Source organism: Telmatherina bonti (assembly GCF_933228915.1).
Source record: "Telmatherina bonti genome assembly, chromosome: 17".
NCBI classification, from domain to species: Eukaryota; Metazoa; Chordata; class Actinopteri; order Atheriniformes; family Telmatherinidae; genus Telmatherina; species Telmatherina bonti.
Genome location: NC_136615.1, coordinates 20,051,972 through 20,075,795, shown reverse-complemented (window position 1 = coordinate 20,075,795; position 23,824 = coordinate 20,051,972). Strand labels below are relative to the sequence as shown.

General features: G+C 37.7%; 2 protein-coding genes across 2 annotated transcripts; one reads left to right on the top strand and one right to left on the bottom strand.

Annotated features, from left to right (window-relative positions):
* Positions 1-150: 150 nt before the first annotated feature.
* Positions 151-9,164, bottom strand: svopb (SV2 related protein b; the record flags this gene model as incomplete). The annotated part of the gene is made up of 17 exons (XM_079256336.1): positions 151-354; positions 1,812-1,901; positions 1,981-2,062; positions 2,161-2,272; positions 2,931-3,035; positions 3,119-3,195; positions 3,697-3,770; positions 3,867-3,995; positions 4,083-4,208; positions 4,332-4,395; positions 4,502-4,626; positions 4,716-4,787; positions 4,889-4,987; positions 5,071-5,156; positions 5,538-5,671; positions 5,886-5,959; positions 9,099-9,164. 17 exons carry the CDS (start codon positions 9,162-9,164, stop codon positions 151-153), a joined length of 1,719 nt encoding a protein of 572 aa, XP_079112462.1.
* A 1,725-nt stretch (positions 9,165-10,889) lies between these two features.
* Positions 10,890-23,674, top strand: myo1hb (myosin IHb; the record flags this gene model as incomplete). The annotated part of the gene is made up of 31 exons (XM_079256335.1): positions 10,890-10,919; positions 14,591-14,752; positions 15,161-15,276; positions 15,429-15,627; positions 15,744-15,824; positions 15,931-16,110; positions 16,186-16,284; positions 16,368-16,481; positions 16,566-16,637; positions 16,732-16,851; positions 17,066-17,133; positions 17,271-17,376; positions 17,479-17,559; positions 17,668-17,759; positions 17,886-17,980; positions 18,209-18,255; positions 19,305-19,385; positions 19,469-19,574; positions 19,688-19,805; positions 19,915-20,028; positions 20,114-20,190; positions 21,007-21,075; positions 21,186-21,270; positions 21,388-21,550; positions 21,821-21,904; positions 22,403-22,496; positions 22,838-22,893; positions 22,963-23,098; positions 23,184-23,254; positions 23,364-23,461; positions 23,554-23,674. 31 exons carry the CDS (start codon positions 10,890-10,892, stop codon positions 23,672-23,674), a joined length of 3,135 nt encoding a protein of 1,044 aa, XP_079112461.1.
* Between the last annotated feature and the right edge of the window lie 150 nt (positions 23,675-23,824).

Here is a 23,824-nt window from a genome sequence, read left to right as displayed (position 1 = left end):
GTCTAACTAGATATGGAAAGTAGGCCCTCATATATTACTCCCAGCCTGTAATGATCATTCAGATGATTTAGCCCATCATTAAACAAGTAAACACATCATCTTCAGGACTCCGGAAGGTGTAAATTATTTTGATTTCTCGTCATGGTTGATCTATCTCTGCTCCGGGAAGTCTGCGGTACCATACGTCTGGCTGGTTGTGTTGGTTGTCTGGCCTTCAGCCTCCTGATCAACACTAGACTCCTGCAGAACCCTGCCCAATGTCTCAACAGGCAGGAACAAAGATACAACTCCAGCAAGCAGACAACAGCCACAGTACACGGACAAGGTCAAATACAAAGACGTCCTGAGCAACACCTGGAAAACATCAAACACTTGAGGTCAATGTCTACTACACTTTGTTTCATGATATCCTTAAATTACTGTTCCTTTAAAAAATATGCAGTGTAGGTTTAAATTATAAGTATCCTTCATTTACATTTCATAACAATTGAGAGGGTAGAAAAACACAGTGTCTGAAACAAAAAAGATCCAAAAACAATTTGACACATTTATCTGTGGTTATATTAAGCAATGTATAGAATTAGTCTCATAGATATGATATTATGATTATTAAGATTAGAAGTAAATCAAGAAATATCAAAATGTGGGATTTCAGGGGAAGATCCATAAGAGGAAGAAAATCAACTGTTTTAACTTTTGGGGTGGGGCAAAGTTGACCAAAAGAGAAGCCGGAAGACCAAATAGAAAAGCCTTGAAAGCCTGACTACAAAGAATACCATGACAATGCTGTGACGTGACCAAGAAAGTGAATAACAGAAGAATACAAGTGTTGAAGAAACAGTGAATTCAATATTCTGATAATAGTGTCCGACTGAAAGACTTGAAACACTGCAGTTTTATGACATTTTACCCAAAAATACCATCATTATCTTTTTGTTAAATAATTTTTTGGATACATTTAGTTGCAGTATAACAGCCCCACAGGATGACAGAAACTCTACCATGTTTTACTGCAGTTAGACTGTTCTCTTCACAATGAACTCAGTGTTGTAGCCTGATAACAACTCTCATTAAGTTGAATCATGTACTGGCTCACTTAGATCATGGGTGGGCAACTCCGGTCTTCGAGTACCTGCAAGTGCCTGACGCCCACCAGACTTAACTGGCACACAGAGCTGGACCAAACTACGGAGGTCTGTTAACTACCCAATAATTAGAGTCAGGTGAGTTGCAAACTGCATCCCCTAAGGGCCCGAATAGCCTACCCCCAATATAGCTCATGAAAACTAAGCAGATCCCAGTTTCTTTGTCTTTTAGAGGCTAAAAAAATGATCAAATACATTGATAATGGAGTGTATATTTTATTCTTTTTTTATTTACTTTATAGAAACCCACGACCCTGAATTGGATTAAGCGGTTCAGAAAATGAATGAATGAATGAATGAAACCTTATGATAGCTGTGATATAACATATACATAACTACTAAAATAAGATAATAAGAAATAGATTAATTTGTAATAATTTCTGAAGATAAATTCATTTAAGGGTGCCAAAAACTCTTGGTAGTGGTGTAACCTTGCTTTAAAATATGTCTTTATAAAATCCTGCATTTTGTTGATCACAAATGTTCCCTCTTCCCCACAACAGTATTTGCACAATATTAGCTAAAACAAATGTTTTTATTACCCCACTTCAGGGACCTCTAGCTGGAGTTGTGTCACAAAGATCTATCCTGCTGTAGGTTTTCAAAGAATTTGAAGAATTTACTCAACAACTTCTCTGAAAACTAGAAAATGGAATACTTCAGTACCTGTGCAACAAAGGGTGTGACCAGAGCACCAATCCTGGCCATTCCACTAGAAGTCCCCATTGCCAAAGCTCTGGTTTCTGTGGGGAAAACCTAAAATAAAAAGGGGATACATTTAGTCAAAAATCAACTCATCTTTATTTACTTTTCTTCATTTTATAAGGAAACGTACTTCCGGTGTGTAAACAAACACAACTTGGTATCCTCCAGAGATAAAGGCTCTGGAGATGAAGATAAAGATGGTAAGAGCGATCCTGTATGAATAAAAACAGAAAGACACAAAATGTCTGAGATCCAGCAGGACTTGGAGTTCTTAATGTGCTGCTTTTCAAACAAAACACAACTAACTCACCTTCCAATGCAAGCAAACAACGGTAGCGTGAACAAGGAAAACATGAAGAAGCACAGTGCCATGCTTTTCTTTCTGCCAATGTACTCAACAGTCAGAACAGTGATGACAAGACCTGAAGCAAAGAAATACGAACATGTTATTAGTTGTAAAGGTGATGCTGAAATAAATATTAGCACACTGACCTAAATACTTCCCCTCACCTTCATTTGAGCTGAGTAATGTGATGAGTGGTCATAAGCTCAACAATTCTTTTAAAAAAAACAAACAAAAAACCTAAATTTTCTAAAATAAATAAAAGTCAAAATTTGATCATTTGTGATGATTCTTCAGTTTATAACGACGCCAAGGAACATAACTGGTTAGTATTCAACAGATATTTAATTTTAGTAGAAAGTAATTCTCTGCAGTCTTGACTTGGTGATGCTTCATTTTGAACAGATGTTTCATTCCAGTTATCTGACTGAAAACTTAGCTTAGAATACCATAAAGGGTAATAGACTTTAGGTTCACATTAAAAAAGTGCAGTTCATCCAACAACAGCCATAAAACCCAGTACATATGAAAAAATAAGTTTAAACTACGAGTAAAGGAATTTATGGACATTTTTGTGATTGAAATAAAAAGGTAATTTACCTGGATTTAATAAAACACAAAACAACTAAACTATCTAAATCCACATCACTTTTTAGCAACAGTATCATGTACTATGACCTATGAGTTTTAACAGGATGCTAAAGCAAGGTTTTTTTTTAAAAAATTTATTGTTTTACCTGGGAATTCAGCCAGTGTTGTCCATAAAAGGTCCTTGTAGTCCGCTGTTGTTAAATATTTACATTCAAGGCTGCAGGTCGGCTCAGGCTTGGCTCCTTGGGTCCCTAAAGGATGGAAGTTGGTTTTATATTGATATTTGCTCTAATTTAAGGCACAGTTGGTCACCATAAAGTGAGCTGTTACACACCTCCGCATGAATCTCCTGCTTGGAACAGCTCAGTTGTCAATAACACAATCCCATAGTAGGAGAAGGCATTTGCAAACCTTTGATAAAATAATAGGAGATTTTGGAAATTAAGTTGTTAAATTGGCCCTGTGATGGACTGGTGACTTAGATAAGCTCCAGCTTCCCTTTGATCCTTACTGGACTAAAGAAACTAAATGACTATAAAAAAATGTGAATTGTAAAAATAATAGAGAATCAACAAATAAGCTGATGCCCTTTTTCAATTACCCCTCATTAACAGTCCATACAGGAACTACACAAGGACATCGCTGCATTATTTTACCTACAGTCATATTTACAAGTCACACAATCTCTTAGAATAACTGGACAAATACAACAGTTAAAACCATAGGCTACATCTCTTATCTTTCCATTTCACTGGAGCATAGTCTCAAACTTATTTGCCCTTAGTCCACAAAACAACTAACACAAGCAAACCTTTGCACAGCTGGTAATTCTTGAATAAATAATTACTTTTGATTAAAGATACCTGATTAAAGAAAGTTGAGAACAAAGTACAACATTTTACTTAGGCTAACCATAGAAACCATAGAAGAAGAGTCGTCATCCTGTACTGTGGAGAGAAGAGATCCTTGATCCGTCCACGGTCCTTCTACGAAATTGAAATGCAAACAGAAAATATATGTGTAAAGTGGAAATCCTTTCTATAGTCTAATCCCATTAGAATCAAATTATTTTTTAACTTCACCTGTTTATAATCAGTCAATGTCCCCCGAGGCAATGCTTTGCCATTCTGTTTAGCGATACGTGTTAAAGTTGCCATGGCCTTTTCTCTTTTTCCTGTCAGCACGTCAAAACGAGGACTTTCAGGCAGCCACTGCATGACACAGAAAAACTGAGCTGAGTGTTTGGTTGCAGTTGGTTTTACTTTTTAAAGTCCTCTGATAGTCACCAACATACTCACAAAGCAGAAACACACAAAAATTGCCATTGGTATGGTGGATAGGCCGAGCATCCACCTCCAGCCAAGAGTGGGCATTATCCACAAAGCCAGGAGGACTTCAAGCACAGCACCGATGGCCCAGAAAGCCTGAGAAACACAAACACATGAGTCACAAGGGATTTTTGTGCAGCAGTCTAAGTGGGATCAGAAATTAAAGTCTGAAAAACAGTAAAACTATCTTTTCCATTGCCAAAAAAATCACCACAGTACACCAATGAGCATGATGCAGATGCCTCTAGCCTTCACTGGAAGGAACTCAGAGTACAGCGTCACCCTAAAAAGTAAAGCAAACGTTAACGTGTAGTCACAAATCTTTTCTTATACTCGTTATGAATTTTTTTATTTTATCTCATGGATGATACAGAAGAGAGTGAACTTACGACTGAGGAGCTCCACCAATGCCAAAGCCTACAAGGCCCCGCAGGAACAAGAGCCAGCCGTAGACAGGAGAAAAGGAACTCAGCAGGCCATAGAACAGAATCCAACTCATACAAACTGTCAGACCCTTTCAACACAGAAACACATAAGGAAAATATGAGGTAATGTACCATAATCATTAAATTCTTAATGAAAAAAACCAAGTGTTACACTTACAACTCTTCTGCCATACTTGTCGGACACATTCCCCCATACAGGCGAGCTAAACCCCATTCCAATAAAGACCACCTAAAATAAATAAAAACAAATAAATAAAAAGGAAAAAAAAGAAGGTTAACGCTGATTTTAGCATATATTGTACAAGTTCTAGACAAGCACAATATCTTAACTGATGTTATGAGCGCCACTTGATAGCCAGGGAGCCTCCATTCACAGTGCAGTTGGGGGCCCAGGATGCTGAGGATCATCATCTCCATGGCATCTCCTACCTGAGCCAAAGCAACAATTAACAATGTGAAACAGGTGAAAACTAGAGAAATGTTGCTTCTGCATTGTCTGAAAGTATATTCACCCATGACAGTCCAGTGAGCAGCGAGATTTTCCACTGAAACACTCCAAATCCAGTGGCCTCCAGCGCATCATCTACTGTAAAGGTTTCTATAATAGGAGCAAATCAGTCACAGCAGGATCAGTATCCCAGATAAATATGTTCTCAAGAATTAAAAAAAGAATTTATTAAAGCCATCAACACTGTATATGGCATTTTTAGTGCCATATAGTGACAAGACGTTAACAGTCAGCATTTTTACTTATGATACTTCTCAGGATTTAGCTGCCAATTATTACATCAAATGCACAATTTTATTTTTTTCTTGCATTTTCACTTCTACTCCTGTAAATGATGTGAAAACATCCAGGTCAGCTGATGCGTTTAGTGTTGCATCCGTATATAAATTATTAGATTTTTCTGAAATAAAAGAGAACTGATATTAAAAAGAAAGAAAAGTTAACACAACCAACAACAGTTGTTTTACAAACCTTTAGTTTTATAAGTACCAGAGCTGTTTGATGACTGCGTGTCCCCAGATCTAACTTTGTCTGAGGCTATGGTGCAGATTTCATTATCTGCACGCTGGTCCTCATCAGTCTGACCTACAAAATCCGTCTCGTCCCTAAATGTCAGCACAGAAAGAACACGTGTATTGCTCACCCCCCAAAAAAGTTTAATTAACTCCATACTAAAGCTTATTGTAGCATACGTGTTTTAATGAAGTCATACGAATTGTTAGCAGTGTCAAACTCAGACACAGAGTTCAGTCAGAGTTATCTTTTAGCATCACAACGCTTAATTGAGAGAAAAAAATGATAGAAATGTAGCTAATTTACCCCAGTTCAGCATTTGTCCACCGCTTGTAAGTGACCGTAGCCGCCTTGGCCCAGTTGTCCATGTCAGTGTTCAGCTGCAAACACCAAAAACAGGCGCTACAGCTGACTACAGACTACAGTTGTCAAACCTGCTGGTGCGGGTTTCAGAGAAACATCCAATCAGGAAACAATACCTGGAAGACTTAAAGTGGGCGGAGCCAAGGCAGGAACAGAAGTCGGTTCAACAGGTTCTCTGCTCGGTGTTTTGGTAACAAACCTTACCAGCTGAGCATGACATTACTACAAGGGACAGAAAAGTAAGGTAGAAAATAATTTGATGTTCCTATTATTAAATAAATATAAGTAATCTAGACTTAAAAACAAACAAAAAAAAAAACAAACAAAAAAAACGTTTTTTCAAACATTTATATTTTTAAAAACATTTAGTCTGTTTTTAAATCTATCTATCTATCTATCTATCTATCTATCTATCTATCTATCTATCTATCTATCTATCTATCTATCTATCTATCTATCATAATTTATAATCATATTTTTTTTAGTAAAGGACATCAGAGGATCATCACAAGCACTAAAATTCATGATTAATGAACTGAATAAAAAATTACCAGTGATTTTCATTTTGATAAACATACCTGTCTGGATCATAAAAAGTCAGAGGCAAAACATTTTGACTGATCTCTAAAAAGCCAATCAGTTTTTATTGTAATTTCATGCTCTTATGAAAGTCCTGATTTTGTTTTCCCAGTGCTCTAACTGGTTAGTAGAAAACTGATAGTTTTGAGGTCTGGTTCTGACATTCGTCAAAATGGTTATTTACAGTTGTTTTCTCTTGATTATTAAATTAGTAACAGTGCAGGTAAAATAAACATAATTCACTTCTGTTCTCCAATTAAAGGGTTTTCACATGAATATTTCTTTTGTTATTTACAGAATGATCACTAAAATCTTGGTAGACTTGGAGCTGAGTAAATGAAGTACATTCTTCAATAAAGTTTCACCAGCACGGTGGTTTAGCATCTATCATAACCTGTGACTGACAGCAGGTTGTGCTCTCATCCTATTGTATGTGTGACGAAAACAGCCATCAGCTGAAGTTGCTGTTGCCAGTGGTACTTCATCAGTGTTATAAGTCATTGGATTAACTAATGCTGTCCAAAAGAAAAACATTGGGAAACTCTTGCAAAAAGCTATTCAATTAAAAGGACATGCATGTTATTTTTCTCTAAATATCACTTCATTATTTTATATCTATAGGACTTTATGAAACGTCAGCTTGTGCCCAGGCCTGCTGCTACTTTGATAAAGGTCTCTGATTTACTTTCAAAATCCATAAAAGATGAAAAAAGAAGGTGGGTTTAAAGGATACTATGTTGTATTTTCAACAGACATTGAAATAAACTGATACACATTTAATGTAAAATGAGGCTGAAATATTTCTGTAGAAAGTTATTAGACTCTACATGTTGTGACACATATTGAATGATCGTCCTGGTGATGCAGACATCCGCCGCATCAACGACAAAACATTTACTTACTATACTAAACCTACAGATTTTCTTCTCAAATGATTTTCTTAGGCTTTTGGAGACATCAGGATGTTTAAGTCCATCATCTAAGCAGGAGAATAAGGTCACCTGTAGAAGCTGTAGAAAAGTAGGACACTAGAGGACATGCTGAGGCTGCTGCATTATGGGGCAGCCATAAATACAGGATAGGTAGAATATACAGAACTTCCCTCCATGTACCAGCATCAGATGCTTGGTCAGACTGACAGAGAGCACTACAGAATATCAGCAGAACTTTTGCACAAACTCAAAGGAGTGTAACATGGACCCAAAGGTAAGATTTGACATCTGAAAGTATATGCCAAAAATGATTTCTAATTATGATTAAAAAAAAAAAAAGGTTATCCTGTTGACACAGGTTTGATTGGTATGTTAAAACCTAATAGTCTGAGTCTACAAAAGTTTGTCTTGTGCTGCTGTACTTCCATTACGGTGTGATTTTTTATTGGATGTAGGCAACGTTTCAGGAATCTGCTTGTTCACATGTATGCAGAATGACTTTAACATTTCGGTATTTGGGAGTGGGACTAACTGGGGATGGAAATATTCAAATAAAGGCAAATAAAGGAAATATGGCAATGTAGCCTTTGTTTAAAAATAAGATTTAACTGGGAGGAGCTGAATGAGATAGGAGTAAAAGTAAGAGCTTTACTCGGAACCCAGATTCACGCATGATCTGCAGATATTGCATCTGTCACATTTCTATATTTAGAAATAAGGTCTTGTTCTCATGGCTTTTCCCCATTTTAAAAAAAATTGTCTCAAGTGTTTGTCATCCCTTTTAATGTGTTATAACTTAGTTATATATTGGGCTTTATTTTGTTTAGTGTTGTGTTTTGACACTTTTTTGTTGTGAAGAAATTTAATTTAAAGCAAAGCTTGGTGTTGTAGCAACCTGCGTTCTTTATGCATGACAAACTATAGATTTAAAATATGTTCTATAACCAGCTGGTGTGTCACAAGCAGGGGATTGACCCAATTTATGCATGAATACATGCATACATTTTCTGCCCCTTATTCGGGATAAGGTCAGTCTGAGCAGAGACTTCCCAGTTTGGTATTCCAAGGTAAAATCATGGAGATCCCAAACCATTTGAGTCCTGCATCAGTACTGAGGTATCATCTGGTCTGAACATGTCTAAGATTCTTCCAGGAAACAGAGAAAATAGTCTCAAAACAATATAAACAGAGCAGGACAACGCTCACACGAGGGCTGTGTCTGCAGAGATGTATGTTAAATGGTCTTGTACTTCTATAGTGCTTTTCTAGTCATACAGACCACTCAAAGCGCTTTACACTACTTGTCACATTCACCCATTCACACACACACACTCACTCAACACACTCATACCCTGATAGGCACATCGGGGGGCAGTTTGGGGTTCAGTGTCTTGCCCTAGGACACTTTGGCATTTCAGGGGAAGCCTGGAATCGATCCCCCAACTTACCAGTTGAAGGACAACCTGAGCTACAGCTTATCCTTATCCTGAACAGTCAGTTAAACAGGTTTTGGGTATCTGGTCAGGTTGCCCTAAAGGGAACAAAACCCCAAGATACTGAAACTCCTTCAAGGCAGCAACTCCAGGAGTGGTTGGACTGGGCCCCAAGGTGGATTCTTTTCATACTGAGGGCAATGGTCTCATACCTGGAAATGCGACTTTTTCACCCCAGCTTCTTCATGCTTCTTCATGTAAGGTGAGGATTGGCCCATAGGCTCACATTATCTGCACAAAGAAAATATACAACCCATTTGCTACATTTAGTATTTCTCTCCGTAAAAATAATTGACAAAGAGAATCCCTGGTGATATCAAGTGTCCACCAGAGATCAGTCTTACTGTCAACACAATGAGTCACTTCTCTGCTTCTTCATCTGGACAAATTCTTTAAATGCACCATCATTTTGTAATAAAGTTAGAGGATTCTTCCTGAAAAGATTTGTGTTTATTGATTGCATAATCTATGTGGACAAATACTCTTTAAAGACTGAGAGGTTCCTTGGAATAATTACATAATGAATTGCAATATGCTAATGACATTTTTTCCATCATGTTCTCCTGTGTCACTGTGTGTTTTGGTCAATCATGAGGCAGTAATGTAAGATGGCTTTGTTGATACTTTCAGGAAGCAATGTTAAAAATTAAACAGATGGAATTAAAAGGCAACATTCCATTGTCTCACACAGTGGAACTGCATGAAGAGTATGGGATTAAAGCACCAGATATAATCTCTATTGACAAAGTGCAGCATGGGTAGTGTTGTTGGATTGCCATTTCTAACTTTCTATCAGCTCTGTGCATCCTTTATCAAAATTCAACCTTGATTGTATGTTGTGTAAAATGTAAACTGACAAGGAAAATAAAGAAGAATTTAATGAGTAGAAAAGAACGTTGAAAATTTAAGAATATTTAACAAAACCAGTTCATTGCTGTATCTACAAAACCAAAATGCAAAAATCAAGATTTCATATTAGATGGACACAATTTTTGTGCATTTCACTGATTTAAAGATGACTAAAAAATAGAGTAGAAAACAGTTCTGTCCCATTCTGGCATATTTAAATATTGCAGATTTTGAAATGTGACTGATGCAGCATCAAAGACAAGAGACCACATAGTTTAAAACTGCATCCATGATGAAACATGGATGAATTGCAGCTCATGGCATCAAAGATAATATACGTAGCATAACATACATCTCAAAACCCTTCCGTCTTTTTCATTGTATTGGTATAATAATTTGAATTTAGGTTCATGCTGTTTTTTTTTTTTTGTTTTTTTTAAAACTTTAATTGAAAAAAAAAATTAGCACCAAGAAATTAATTTATGTTGATAGCTTCTGTTAATGAATTGGCAGTAATTAGGCCCCAAATCTTCATGTTCCTGCTGGCTTTAATGAGCTGCTTGCAATTAGTTTGAAATGCATCCGTCTAATCAAAGATCAGTAATTGAATACCTGTACTGTAATTTTGTGGGCTGCGGGTCTGTAGGTAGATCAGGTTACTCCATCCTTGTATTACATACATGCACAAACAGACACATTTACACACACTCTTCCTTAAACACACAGTTCAACACGCAGATGAAGTGCTGAATGAATGTTTGCTGCCTGGACTCCATGAATATTTGAGCAACCCAGTGCTTCCAGGGCCAGGCTGCTCATTGCTGCGTCATTAGTAATGATGCAGGAAGCCCAGTGAAGCAGTGCCATCCTCCTGCACTTGTTACTTTTTCTGTCCCAGGCCGTGGTATCAGACCTCCTCTGAGATAGTATTTAGCAGTGATGTACTGATGAGCATCAGGGAAGAAAAAATGGATTATTGGTGAAATACCAATACTTACTTGAAGGGATTCCACTATGGAAGAATTTCCCACCTACTGAAGCTATTACTGTGGACTAAACTTCAGTGGAATTTGTCGAGCAAGACTGGCTCAACCATGACACACATGACTTTGGAATTTAAGGAGGTAAACTGCATGAGCTAAACTTTAAACAAGGATTTATAAACTGAACTATATGTTGTTGTTTTCTTTCTTTATATGATTACAGAATAACTGAGAATGATGCAAATTCTATGCTTGTTTAAAAATAGACAAGATATTTGAGTTTAAGTATACTTATTTGTGCACTGTGAGACTGTCACTAGAAGGTGGTGCCTCTGTGTGGTTTTCCTGATGCGGTTTTCCTTTCCTGATAAAGTTAAAGAAGCAACACTTATGACAGTGATTAGAAAAATGTAAGTTCTAAATTATCCCCCAATGGAGTATTTTACAGATTTGTAGCTTGTTATTTTGATCTAAGAGTCCACATTTAAACATTTTAGCTCATTGTTATAGGATATTACCTCCTAAAATCCTTCAGTTTTTACCTAAAACAGTTTGTTTTAATAGATAAAAGACTTGTGTCAACCAGTTATTTTATCAGACTTTTATCGGACCCTTGCTGATGCAACAGGACCCTTTATGTTGAAGTATTATCTGCAACTGGAGTCCAGTATGGCTTCAAACATAAATTCCATTTTCAACTGGTCAGAAATAAGTGTTTACTGCATCTGCATTTCTGATTTTAAGGTTTATGTTAACCAAATCTCAATCATCTTACCATGTGTTGGCCCTTGGGAGGGAAACTGGGTGAAATACATATTTAATTGTCATGTTAAGCATGTCCGGTACCAGAAGGTTAATCTTGTTTTACTAGTACTGTTTTCATTACATTCGGGAGTTGTTCTTTGTTTTCCATCCTTCCATTGATCCATCCATCAATCCATCCATCCATCCATCCATCCATCCATCCATCCATCCGTCCAGCCATCCATCCATCCCATTCATCCATTCCCACCCCCCCCCACAAAAACAAAAAAACAAAACAAAATAATAATAAAAAAAAAAATACACACAAAGCTTTATTGCACTTGTTCAGCTACAATAGATAAATAAATAAATAAAGGAAGACTGCAAATCTTTTATAATACAAAATAGGAGCAGATGAGCTATTACATTTAAGATTAATGGTCTGAAATTAGGATTTGACAAGTGGTATTTATGGTTTAAGTATTTTGATCCCTTACCGTAGACGTGACAAACAAGAGGTTTAAAATGAAAGCAGTTCTTTGACGCCACATAGAAATACAAGGTAATGTTGCTACGATGCAAGTTTCACACATGAGATAACATGAGTAAGAATTTACTAGAATGCACAACAACTGCAGAGAAACAATAACGCCTAAAGGTTAATTCTTCAGTTTGTTTTTACCGCTTACGCGATGAAAACAAAAAACAATGACTGAGTGCTGTTTTTAGTAAAATACACATATTTTTTCAGGGAGTAACACATTTTTATCCCATACCATGAATGTATGCGAACATTTATTGTAACTGGTATTCAGTTTATAGCTGGTAAGTGCATGCTAGTGTGAAACAGTACCAACAGAGGAGGTAGAGTGCCTGACTGGTGCAATGCTAAAGGTCAGGTTTCTCTAGACACCTGGAGCCCCTTAAACGTGTGTTGCCCTGGGTGATGCTCGGTGTCAGTCAATGGCCCACGAAGAGTGCTATCTCTTTCAGGAGCCTAACTGCCACTTTGTGGGTGCGTAACAGGATCCTGCACCATACTGGATAGATGTGGACAATGAAGAGACCTCTCAGGTGATGGTCTCCTGGTCAGATAGATTTTCCTGTTTGAATCCAGTGTTTACTGTACTTACCACTTTTGCATTTAAACACTTGACTATGTTAGGTTCACCTAAGTTTTATGGCTGGCTTTGATTTAAGCAGTAACCAGTTTCTTTAAAAAATGCATGACAGCATTACCAGTACAGCTAACATTGTTTCTTGCGGCTCTTTAGTTTTGTAAACTTTATTTAATTGCATTGCATTATAGCAGGGGTGTCAAACTCCAGTCCTCGAGGGCCGGCATCCGGCAGGTTTTTGTTTTTTTCCCTCTTTCAACACAGCTGATTCAAATCAAATGGACCCAGCAGCTTCTTGTCAACCTAATTATGAACTTGTGAGGTGTGTTGGAGCATGGAGACAACAAAAACCTGCAGGATAACGGCCCTCGAGGACTGGAGTTTGACACCTGTGCATTATAGCATGTTTCCCTCCCGTCTGTTGTATGGTCATCAGATGTCTCATTTCTTGTGAGTAGCAGAAATTCTTGACCAATTCAGACGTATAACAGAAAATAATGAGTATAACTTCTAAGTGTGACTTATTATACAAAGAAATTTGTTAGTTTCACCATTTCAAATTTGATCATTTCAGTTGTTACATAATAGTCCATCAAAAGTCACTGTATCAAAGAAATAAAATGAAATTTAACATAAACCAGAAAAAGCTTCATATTAACACAGTTTTTATGTTTTAGTGACACAAAGGGTCAGGTGTTTTTTTTTTTCCATTAGCTTTGATAAACATCCAAGCTAATATCTATTATAGACCATCTAAATGCTGAATATATTATAAATTGGTTGCTGTATGACAAAAATAAAAAACAGAACTGATTTGAGGTTAAATGGAAATACATTTAGGCTTATTGTAATAAAACAACAATTTAAAAAGTGATGTCGACATTTAGGCGTATATTTATTTTAATCTATTCCCAATCACAAAAAGCAGACACACAAATGCATATTTAGATTTGGATTAACTTCCGTTGTTGGACTCACAGCATTATTGATGGTTTCCTACTGAAGGAAGCGAAGACTGTAATCTATTAGTGTTTCCTGTGTTCCATTAAATAACAGCAGATGCTCAATTCAGTCCAGAAAATTATACTGAGGCACACAGACACACAAGGGGCCCTCGAGGAAGGTGCATTTTACAGTTTTTCCTGCCAAAACGCGTTGAGCATGATTGCAGTCACATGTTCATATAAAGGTTTCGGGACGTTTATTTTTCAGAATGTTTGTTGTAACATTTTGTTGTGAATTTCTGCCAGGTCAGTAGATCAACAGAGTGTTTCTGTGGGGAAAGAGCTGTCAGTCTCAGTTACTCTGACTTGGTGACAGGTCAACTCGGCAGTAGTGAAAGCCAAATTACTGAAGCATAATGTTCAATGGCTTTCTCATAGCGCCGTAATTAAAGTGCATTGCACTGCTGAATATTTCCTGGCAGAAATTCAGGTGTGTGTTAAGCAGCAGAACGTATCCTGTGTTTATGCATAAACTTAATGAATGCTTCTACTTGAGGATTTGACTGGATATCAGGTGTTAAAATAGCCTGCATTCGTCATCTAGGTCGACTGTACCTTTGCTGAAAAGAGTGATGGCTTTTTAGAGAGCAGAGATAAGATAGTGGTGTCTGAATTTAGATTTGTCATGAGCCTAAAGGATGCTGCCAAGGCCACTAACTGGAAATTGTAGATATAGGGACAAACATGCAGGAAGTGAGTCTACCATTGGGAATTGTGTTTGACCAAGGTTACGAGCATGTTAGGGAATGTTGACTGGTGCTGTCAGCTTGGACATAAAAAAAAAAGATAACTATGAGAGAAAAATGACACAGGAAAAAGGTGGGACATACACTGTAAGAACAGTGTTGACCAAAGCAGTGAGATTTAGTCTAACAACAGCATTTTATCTGTACAGTTTGTTCTCTTGTTTTCCTGGGAACACCACTGATGCACTTCTCCAACTCAGAGCTTGGAGGAGCGGTGTCACCAGATCCTGAGGAACATGGAGGCCTCCCTGACTGCCAGGGATCGCGTGGGCATCCAGGATTTTGTACTCTTGGATGCTTACACCAGTGAGTGTGCCTTCCTGGACAACTTGAGGAAACGCTTTCATGAGAATATAATTTATGTAAGTCTTTCTTGTATGGTGTCATATCAAATAACCTGCATTGTTCTATTATTTTCATCAAATATCTTCATCCTCAACCTTCAACCCATGATGTGCTAATGCTGTACTGCCTTCTGCTGAACCTGGCACCTTGCACTGCTGAGATAGCAGCTCTGGTTCTTTTCATTTGCAGAGTGAGCACTCTTTGGGTCACTGCTGTTCACTGGGTCATGACAAGCGATTAACTAAATTTATTGCTGTTGATAAAGGACAACACTACATACAGTATAAGTGAAAAGATAAATGGACTCAATGCTGGAAGCCATTTACTTTCTTTAGAAGCAATGCAATCATTAAGGAAAATGTTTTTTATTACCAGATGTACAAGAGTTGCTGACCATGAGTTCATGTCATTGTTGTTCTCTTCAGACTTACATTGGAACTCTCTTGGTGTCGGTAAACCCGTATAAGGTGTTAGACATCTACAGCAAGAAGCAAATGGATACCTACATGGGAGTTAACTTCTTTGAGCTGCCGCCTCATATGTGAGTTTTTTTTTTCCCCATTAATAACTGACTAATATGCATACAGTAGCTAAAATCATCTTAGTAGCTAATCTAAAAATTTTAATTTTGCCAGTAATTTCTCATTTCAAAACCCAACCTATGTGTTTTTTAACCAATCACTGTATTTCCAGTTATGCACTGGCAGACAACGTCTTCCGCACTATGCAGTCTGAGTTCAACAATCACTTCATCCTGATCTCAGGGGAGAGTGGAGCTGGAAAGACCGAGGCTTCTAAGAAAATCCTTCAATACTACGCTGTCAGCTGCCCGAGCACCAAACTCCTGAACAACGTCCGAGACAGGCTGCTGCTTTCCAATCCAGTTCTTGAAGTCAGTGACATAAATATTTGTCCCACATTTTGTGATATGTAAGCCCAGATTTAGGGTAAAACATGATTTTGAAAATCAGGCATTTATTTGCATATTTTTAAAAAATAAATTTCTAGGCTTTTGGAAATGCCAAAACTCTGAAGAATGATAATTCAAGCCGCTTTGGGAAATACATGGACATCCAGTTTGACCATCAGGTAGAGTGAGCTTTCAGATGTTTAATTGCAAAGTACAAAGTCAAAATAAGGCAAAATTAACGTGAACAAGGCAACAGAAAGGTTGAAGATTTCCTTTTTCTTACAGGGTGGAGCAGTTGGTGGTCACATCCTTAGTTATCTACTAGAGAAGTCCCGTGTGGTCCACCAGAATCATGGGGAGAGAAACTTCCACATCTTTTATCAGCTGGTGGAAGGAGGGGAGGAAGAACTCCTCCGTTGGCTCGGCCTTGAAAGAAACTGCAAGAACTACCGTTATCTTGTGCAGGTCAGATGGCAAAAAAACAGTTTTCTGGAGAAAAATAAGAAGTCCTTTCTCAGTTTGTTTTTCTATTTCTTTCAGGGGGATTGTGCCAAAGTAAGCTCTATCAATGATAAAAGTGACTGGAGGACAGTGCAGAAAGCCCTGTCTGTCATAGACTTCAGTGGGAATGACACTGAGGTCAGGTGGAAGAGTTACACTTTACATGTAATTGAGTATGATGGATTTTTTTTTTATACATTTTCTCCTCTGGCTTAATGCAGAATTTGTTTGGAATAATCGCCAGCGTGCTCCACTTGGGAAACATCCAGTTCAAAGCAGATTCCCGTGGTTATGCCACCCTGAACAACAACAAGGAGATGCACTGGGTGTCAAAGGTGAAATTCAAACACAGTTTAACCTCTGAACTTTTCCTCAATACATATTTATCCTACATGACTGGCTTTGCATTTTCTGTGCAGTTGTTGGGGATTCCTAACCAAGTGTTACAACAGGGCTTAACCCACAGAAAGATTGAAGCCAAAACAGAGGAGGTGATGCTTCTAAGTGATACAGATGAGGTATTTTGAATTATTTGTAGTGTTAAATTTGAATAAATAATCTATTATGATTATTCTTATGTTAAAGGTGTTCAGTCCCTTCTCAGTGGACCATGCAGTATACGCCAGGGATGCTCTTGCCAAAGCCATCTATGGCCGCACTTTCAACTGGCTTGTAAACAAGATCAATGAATCATTAGCTAACAAGGTGAGCCATAAAGCAACTTACTCTTAACTTATTTCATTCACTAACTTACAAGCCAACAAAGTTGCTCACATGAGGCAGTCACTTCACTGACTTATCTTAGAAAAGGACATTGAACACACCACATATATATTTCCTTTTCATTCCTCCACACAGGTCTGACAAAACCTCACTATGTGTAAACCCCAAATCCTTTTATTTACGTTTATTTATGTAGGACTCATCAAGGAAGACGGTGATTGGTCTGCTTGACATATATGGGTTTGAGGTTTTCAGCATCAACAGGTGATATCTCACACATTTGACTGGATTTTTCTTTCTTTTTTTTTTTTTTTTAATTACCTGGTTTTTCAACAGCAAACATCTGTGGTGACAAACTTTCATACTTACACAAGTTGGGTTTTTTTTCTTCTCCATTTTAGCTTTGAACAGTTTTGCATCAACTATTGCAATGAAAAGCTGCAGCAGCTTTTCATCCAACTTACCCTCAAATCAGAGCAGGAGGAATATGAAATGGAGGGGATTGAAGTAATGTAACTGTTATCTAATCTACCAGAAATTTACTGAGAATAAACTCTTTATAAGTGAAATGTAATATACTCTCATGGCTCCCATTTTCTTGGTCCATAGTGGGAACCAGTGCCATATTTCAACAACAAGATCATCTGTGATCTTGTGGAGGAGAAATTCAGGGGAATCATCTCTTTGTTGGTAAAAATGAAAATGAGTGCAGCTGAAAGTTACAAAATAAATAGAAAAATAGATTTTCTGCAACAAAACTAAATCATGGCTGAATCATTGATGCTTTTTTCATCACAGGATGAGGAATGTTTACGCCCCGGAGAGGCCAGTGATCTCACCTTCCTGGAGAAGATGGAGGAAAAGATTGGTGGTCATCCCCATTTTGTCACGTGAGTTTTTACACTGCGGATTTACAGGAAATGTCGGGAAAGTAAAATAACCCAGCTGTGAAACAAAAACATCCCATAACAACAGCAATTTACTGATAGATCTAAAATATCTTTTTCTTCATGCAGACATAAACTTGCAGACAAAAGCACGAGGAAAACACTGGAAAGAGGAGACTTTCGTCTCTTGCACTACGCTGGGGAGGTTACATACTGTGTAGTTGGTAATAACCATTTTTCTCACTTGTAATGCTTCCATCCAGTCTATATAACAAAGACTAAAATATAGAGGAGCCATCAAGTCAAACTGGCCAAGTTATTGTTTACAAGACAAACTATAGCATGCTGGGATACGTCCGTTTATTTTATTATTTATCAATTCAAAGTGTTATCTCTACTAAAAAAGTTTCCTAAAATTGATATATTTTACTCTTCTTTCATTATTATTTCAGGATTCTTGGATAAAAACAATGATCTGCTGTATCGAAATGGAAAAGAGGTGATTTTTTATTGTTGGAAGTTTACAATGCGACCCACCAATAATTCAGGTCATTCCAGGTTTTCTATGAATTATTCTATTTAAGAGTGATAATTGTATGTTTTAAAAACAATGATAGGACGGAGTCACAGCTCTTGTTGGATACTTGACCTCAGTCCTTGACAAAATGGGCATAAATGAGTTAATGCTATAAAGTCAAAGATATCATAGTTGATACATACACTTAGACACTTCACATGAGTTTATAGTAGAAAATTTGCTCAAAACCCTAATTAATAAGTTAAATTATTCTGTAAACTGGTACAAAACTAAATATTTTAAGTAGATAAACAGGACAGTACAGTGAAGGCATTTCCATTATGTTAGAGTTCATTGGTCAATCGTCAGAGAATTCCATGTGTGTTATGGTTCATCCTCCAAACACACATCTGGATCCCAGATGTCTGGCTGGTTGTGGTTCATGATTTTGCTGAAGGATTATGTGTGTTTGCAGGTTTACAAGGCATCACATGTATTTTCTTTCAGAACTTGAAAAGTTGCTGCATCTCTCAATAACATAAACTCTTCGATAAATTGATTGATTGGAACCTGATGATACTCAGAAAAAAGATATTTCTAGTGTTTAACTCTACAATTCTGTTCCTCAAACTGGACCCATCTGTTTGGACTGTGCTGTCAAACAAGTGAATTTAATGTTTGCAAAGTGAAATTACCAGATGCAGTCAATCACAAACAGGAAACTGGTATCTTGACAAGTGAGAATACACGTTGGAACTTCTAATGCCACTGGATTAAAAAGTCCTTTTTTTTTTTTTTTTTTTGACATTTTTGTCTCTGAACTGTAAGTTTGGTCTTGTGTTGACATCATTAAACTGAAAGAAATTCAAGATTCATAACAATTTCCTGTTATCATCCCATAAACCTATGGATTAGACGCCATCAATAATTCTGTGCAAGTGCAGCATTTTATATCAATAATAAAAAGATTAGGGTATATGCCTTGTATTTGATTAGTTAAATCTAAAAATCCTTTCCCTGTTCTCCATTAGGTTATGCGCCAATCAAAGAACTCTATCATCCAACACTGTTTTCCTGCCAGTGAACCAGACAGCAAGAAGAGACCTGAAACGGTGAGAGGTTGCAGTACTCAATGACTCTGATTTTAGTATGACATCGGTATTCACAAAATTGCCATTTTTATATTACTTTTCAGGTGGTAACCCAGTTTAAGAATAGCTTGGTGGGTTTGACAGAAATTTTAATGTCCAAAGAACCCTGGTATGTCCGCTGCATTAAACCCAATGAAGCCAAGCAGCCAGGTGAGACTTGGTGTTTGAAACACGTTATATTGGAAAAAACTTTGGACGGTTAGCCTGCAGTCAGTCTTCATTTGAGGGTAAACTATTAAATCTTACTGTGGTGTGTCTTGTAGGACAATTTGACGATGTGCTGGTGAGACATCAGATCAAGTACTTGGGGCTGATGGAGCACCTAAGAGTCAGGCGTGCTGGGTTTGCTTACCGACGCAAATATTATATTTTTCTTCAAAGGTAGCATAACATCTTTTCTCTGCTCTACTTCTGGCCTAAATGAATGTTAAATTCTGAATTTTTCACAAAAGACATTTAGCATGTACTGCAACTGCTTTTCTGTGCTCAGGTATAAGCCTCTGTGCCCAGAAACCTGGCCCAACTGGAAAGGTACTGCAGCTGAAGGCGTGAAGTGTCTGATCAAACACCTGGGCTATAGACCTGATGAGTACAAAATGGGGAGGTATGATTGGTGCAAGATCATCCAGGAAGAAAGACCAATTCATTATCATGTCATCATTATTTTTAATCAAGCTCTTTATCTCAAGAACGAAGATTTTCATCCGCCATCCTCGAACGCTGTTTGCAACAGAAGATGCCTTTCAGGTCTGCAAGCATAAGCTAGGTAAGACTTAGCTCAGTTGTAATGCTGCAGTTTAAAGTGGAACTATTATGTTCATTTCAGGCTAATTTATTTTTATTTCTGAGCCCAGAAGGGCTGGGATTGATGGAGTTATTGCCACAAATCACTTTATTTACTTCATACCGATCCTCTCCGTAGGCTGTCAGATCAGCCTGTGGGCAAAACGAGTGGATTGAGTCTCTTCCGCATTAAGCCCCGCCTCCCGCCACCACGCTACATCGGGAGCACGCACCACACCTGCTTTCGCCGTCATTGTAACATCTCATAAACAGAAGGATTAGGCTAATATGAACTCAATAAAAAACCCAAAATACAATATCAACACATAGCATACAGCCCTACATGTTGGAACCTGAATCAGACCCTGAAAACAAAGTGGAAAACAGCAACCCACAGCAACAAATGCAGCAGGATGTCTCTCTTTGGTAAACTCACCAGCCATCGTTGGAAATAACTTTATCCGACATTTTCCACCCGCCTGATGTATTTGTACATGCCCTTGTTAACAGTAGAAGGTAACCAATCACCGAACCTTATCCCCCGGGACGTCACAAGGATTTCCAAGTAGGAAAAACTCTCTAAAACGACGCGTTTTTCGTTGCCATGGAAACCGAACGGAGAGCGTGCTGGAACTCAAACTCAAACATGCGTTTAGGTGATAAAAAACGGTGCCGTTCACATGTCTGATGAGGATTCAACACTGTAACACTGTAGAAAGTTTAGAAAACTCCAAATACCATAATAGCACCCCTTTAAAGAAATATCAAAAACATAATTTTTTCATGGTTGTTGTTGCAGCAACAACGATTCAAGCAAAGTACAAAGGCTACAGGGTGAAAGGAGACTACCTGAAACAGAAAGAGGCTGGTGAGTGTTGGTGTGGCAAAATTAGGCTTTCATTCATTGGGTGATAGCAAATACTAACCAGCTTAAATATCTTTGTGTTTCTTTTGGCGTGCCAAAATATGTCAAAATAGCCACTAAGATTGAAAACTGCTGGAGAGGTTTGATGGCGAGGAAAGAATGTGAGAGAAGAGCCTGGGCTGTCAAGGTTATCAAGAAGTAAGTAAAAACACAGTCAGGTGACTTTAATAGTTGAGTATAAGGCGGAAGTTGTGCAAGAAAACCATCTGACAAGAAAGTGCACCTGAGGTAACCAGTTAATCAATTTTTTGTCAGGTTCATCAAAGGTTTCATGACCAGAAATCAACCAGCCTGTGTCGACAACAGTGAGTACCTGGCCTATGTGAGGCAAAGCTATCTCACCCGGTTGAGAGATAACCTCCCCAAAACAGTCCTGGAAAAAGACTCGTGGCTCACTCCACCTCCTTTAATCCAGGAAGTAAGTGTTAATATGTGTCACAAAGCATTGTAGTTCAGAAAGGTTGCATCCATGACAATTTTGGTGATTGCTGCATCCTGTAATGGTAAGAAATTCAGCAATGCTTAAAAAACAACTCTGCAATGGACTGGTGACCTGTCCAGGGTTTACTCAGCCTCTCACCTGCTAATTGCTGGGACAGCCTCCAGCTTCCCCGCGACCCTTAATTGAATGAAGTGGTATATAAAATGAATAAATGTATAAATAAAAAATTGCTGCATTTTTTTAAAGGCTTCCCAGATACTGAAGAAGGTCTATATCCGCCACATGGTACACAAATATGTCAGAGGCATCACTTCCCAAAGGAAAGCACAGGTACAGAAATATATGCAGTAACGTAATCTTGTCTGTTTATTGTCAGCATTATCACATTTACCTTTAAACCAAATCCATTAGTATACTTTGCTGCAGATTCATTATTTCGGTATACCATACAGGAAAAGGTTTTAATGTGGCTGCAGCCTACAATCACTTATCATGGAAATATTAGCTACGCTGGCAGACATTACCCATCTGCTAATAAGGATAAGAAATAAAAAAGAACTTGGCTTCTTAGCAGACATTTCAGCCGTTCAGATATAGCTTTGTTTGTTAAACAGAGACACCCCACCACAGCCCCTTCCTGGTAAAGATTTTGCATCTGTCACTTTGCAAGTTCGCAGACCTTTTTGTGTTAAAAACAAAAAGCTACTTATCAGACAAAAGAATGGAAACCACAAAAATTAAACACAACCCATTTTTCAGGTTTACCTTTTCAAATATGTAAAGTCTAAATAGACATTTAGCTGTTTCTGTTCATCTCTCTACTTCCAGCTCCTGTTAAAAGAACAGACGAGCTCCATGTTCAAAGGTAAAAAGGAAAGCTACCCCTCAAGTGTGTGCAGACCATTTGTGGACACCAGGATTGGTAAGATTAAAATGCTTTACTCTTGACATTAAGTTTAGTGTAAGGTTATGCAGTAATTAATGTTGCTTATTTTAGAAGTAAACAATATCCAGTAAAACAAAACGGATATTATCAGTTTCCAGACACTGAAATAATTCTTCTTAAAGTATTACATCTCATTTTCTGTATTGTGAAATTCTATTTGCTTTTTCTGAAAAACTCTTCCAAAGTTAGAAGTCTGCTGAACCATCCTGATGACCTGGATGACCAATATATGGAAACATTACCCTGTTGATATACCAAATTTATCTATTCAATATTTTCTAAGTAATTCTAAATATTACTTTCATTATTTTATCAAGCTTTAGGAGACATAAACATCAAGATCCTTCAGATGATTCAACATGAGCACATCAAGGTAAACCAAGACCAGCGTCTGCTTGCATCTGTCCGTTTTAGTGCTGATTAGTGTGTCTGTCCTCCACAGTACAGTGTGCCAGTAGTGAAGTATGATAGGAACGGATTCAGGCCTCGTCTCCGGCAGCTCATCTTCACCCAGGAAGCTGCCTACCTGGTGGAAGAAGCCAAGATAAAGCAACGGATTGATTACACCTCTCTGAAAGGTAACAAGTGACACAACTCGCTGCTTTATATTTATGTTGTTTTTATGGATGTGTGTGTATTTTAAGGGCAACCTTTTCATTTTAGGTGTGTCGGTCAGCAACCTGAGTGACAGCTTCCTAATCCTTCATGTTACATGTGAGGATATCAGGCAAAAGGTACATCTATGAGTTTTTCCTGTACTTTTATTGGAATGTTATTACTATTAAACAGTAGGTTTCCTCTATCATTAATTAGAGGAACCTTAATTTTTCTTTTTTTTCTCAGGGGGATCTGGTTCTGCAGTGTGACTACTTGTTTGAAGCCTTGACTAAGCTGAGTATTATTGCAGACAAGCAGAACTGCATCCAAGTGGTCCAGGGCAGGTAAATAATCTGGATTATAATAATATTATAATTTAATCAGCAATTAATATCAAAAAAATATAAAAATATAAAATTATTTTTATTATTGACAGTGTACGATTTGACATCCAGCCTGGCAGAGAGGGGTTTGTTGACTTCAAAAGTGGTCAAGAGTCAATGGTCTACAGGGCAAAGAATGGTCACTTGATGGTGGTGAGTTTGGAGCTCATTTGATCCAAATTTTATTTTTGAAGTTGTGAGCAATTTACCAAGTTCTTTGTTCTTCTTTTAGGAATCAGCGAGAGCAAAAGCCAGATAAAGAGACCAGTTATGCTGGATAATGGTGCTTCTAAAAGTCACAGAGCATCAAATTGTGAATAGAAA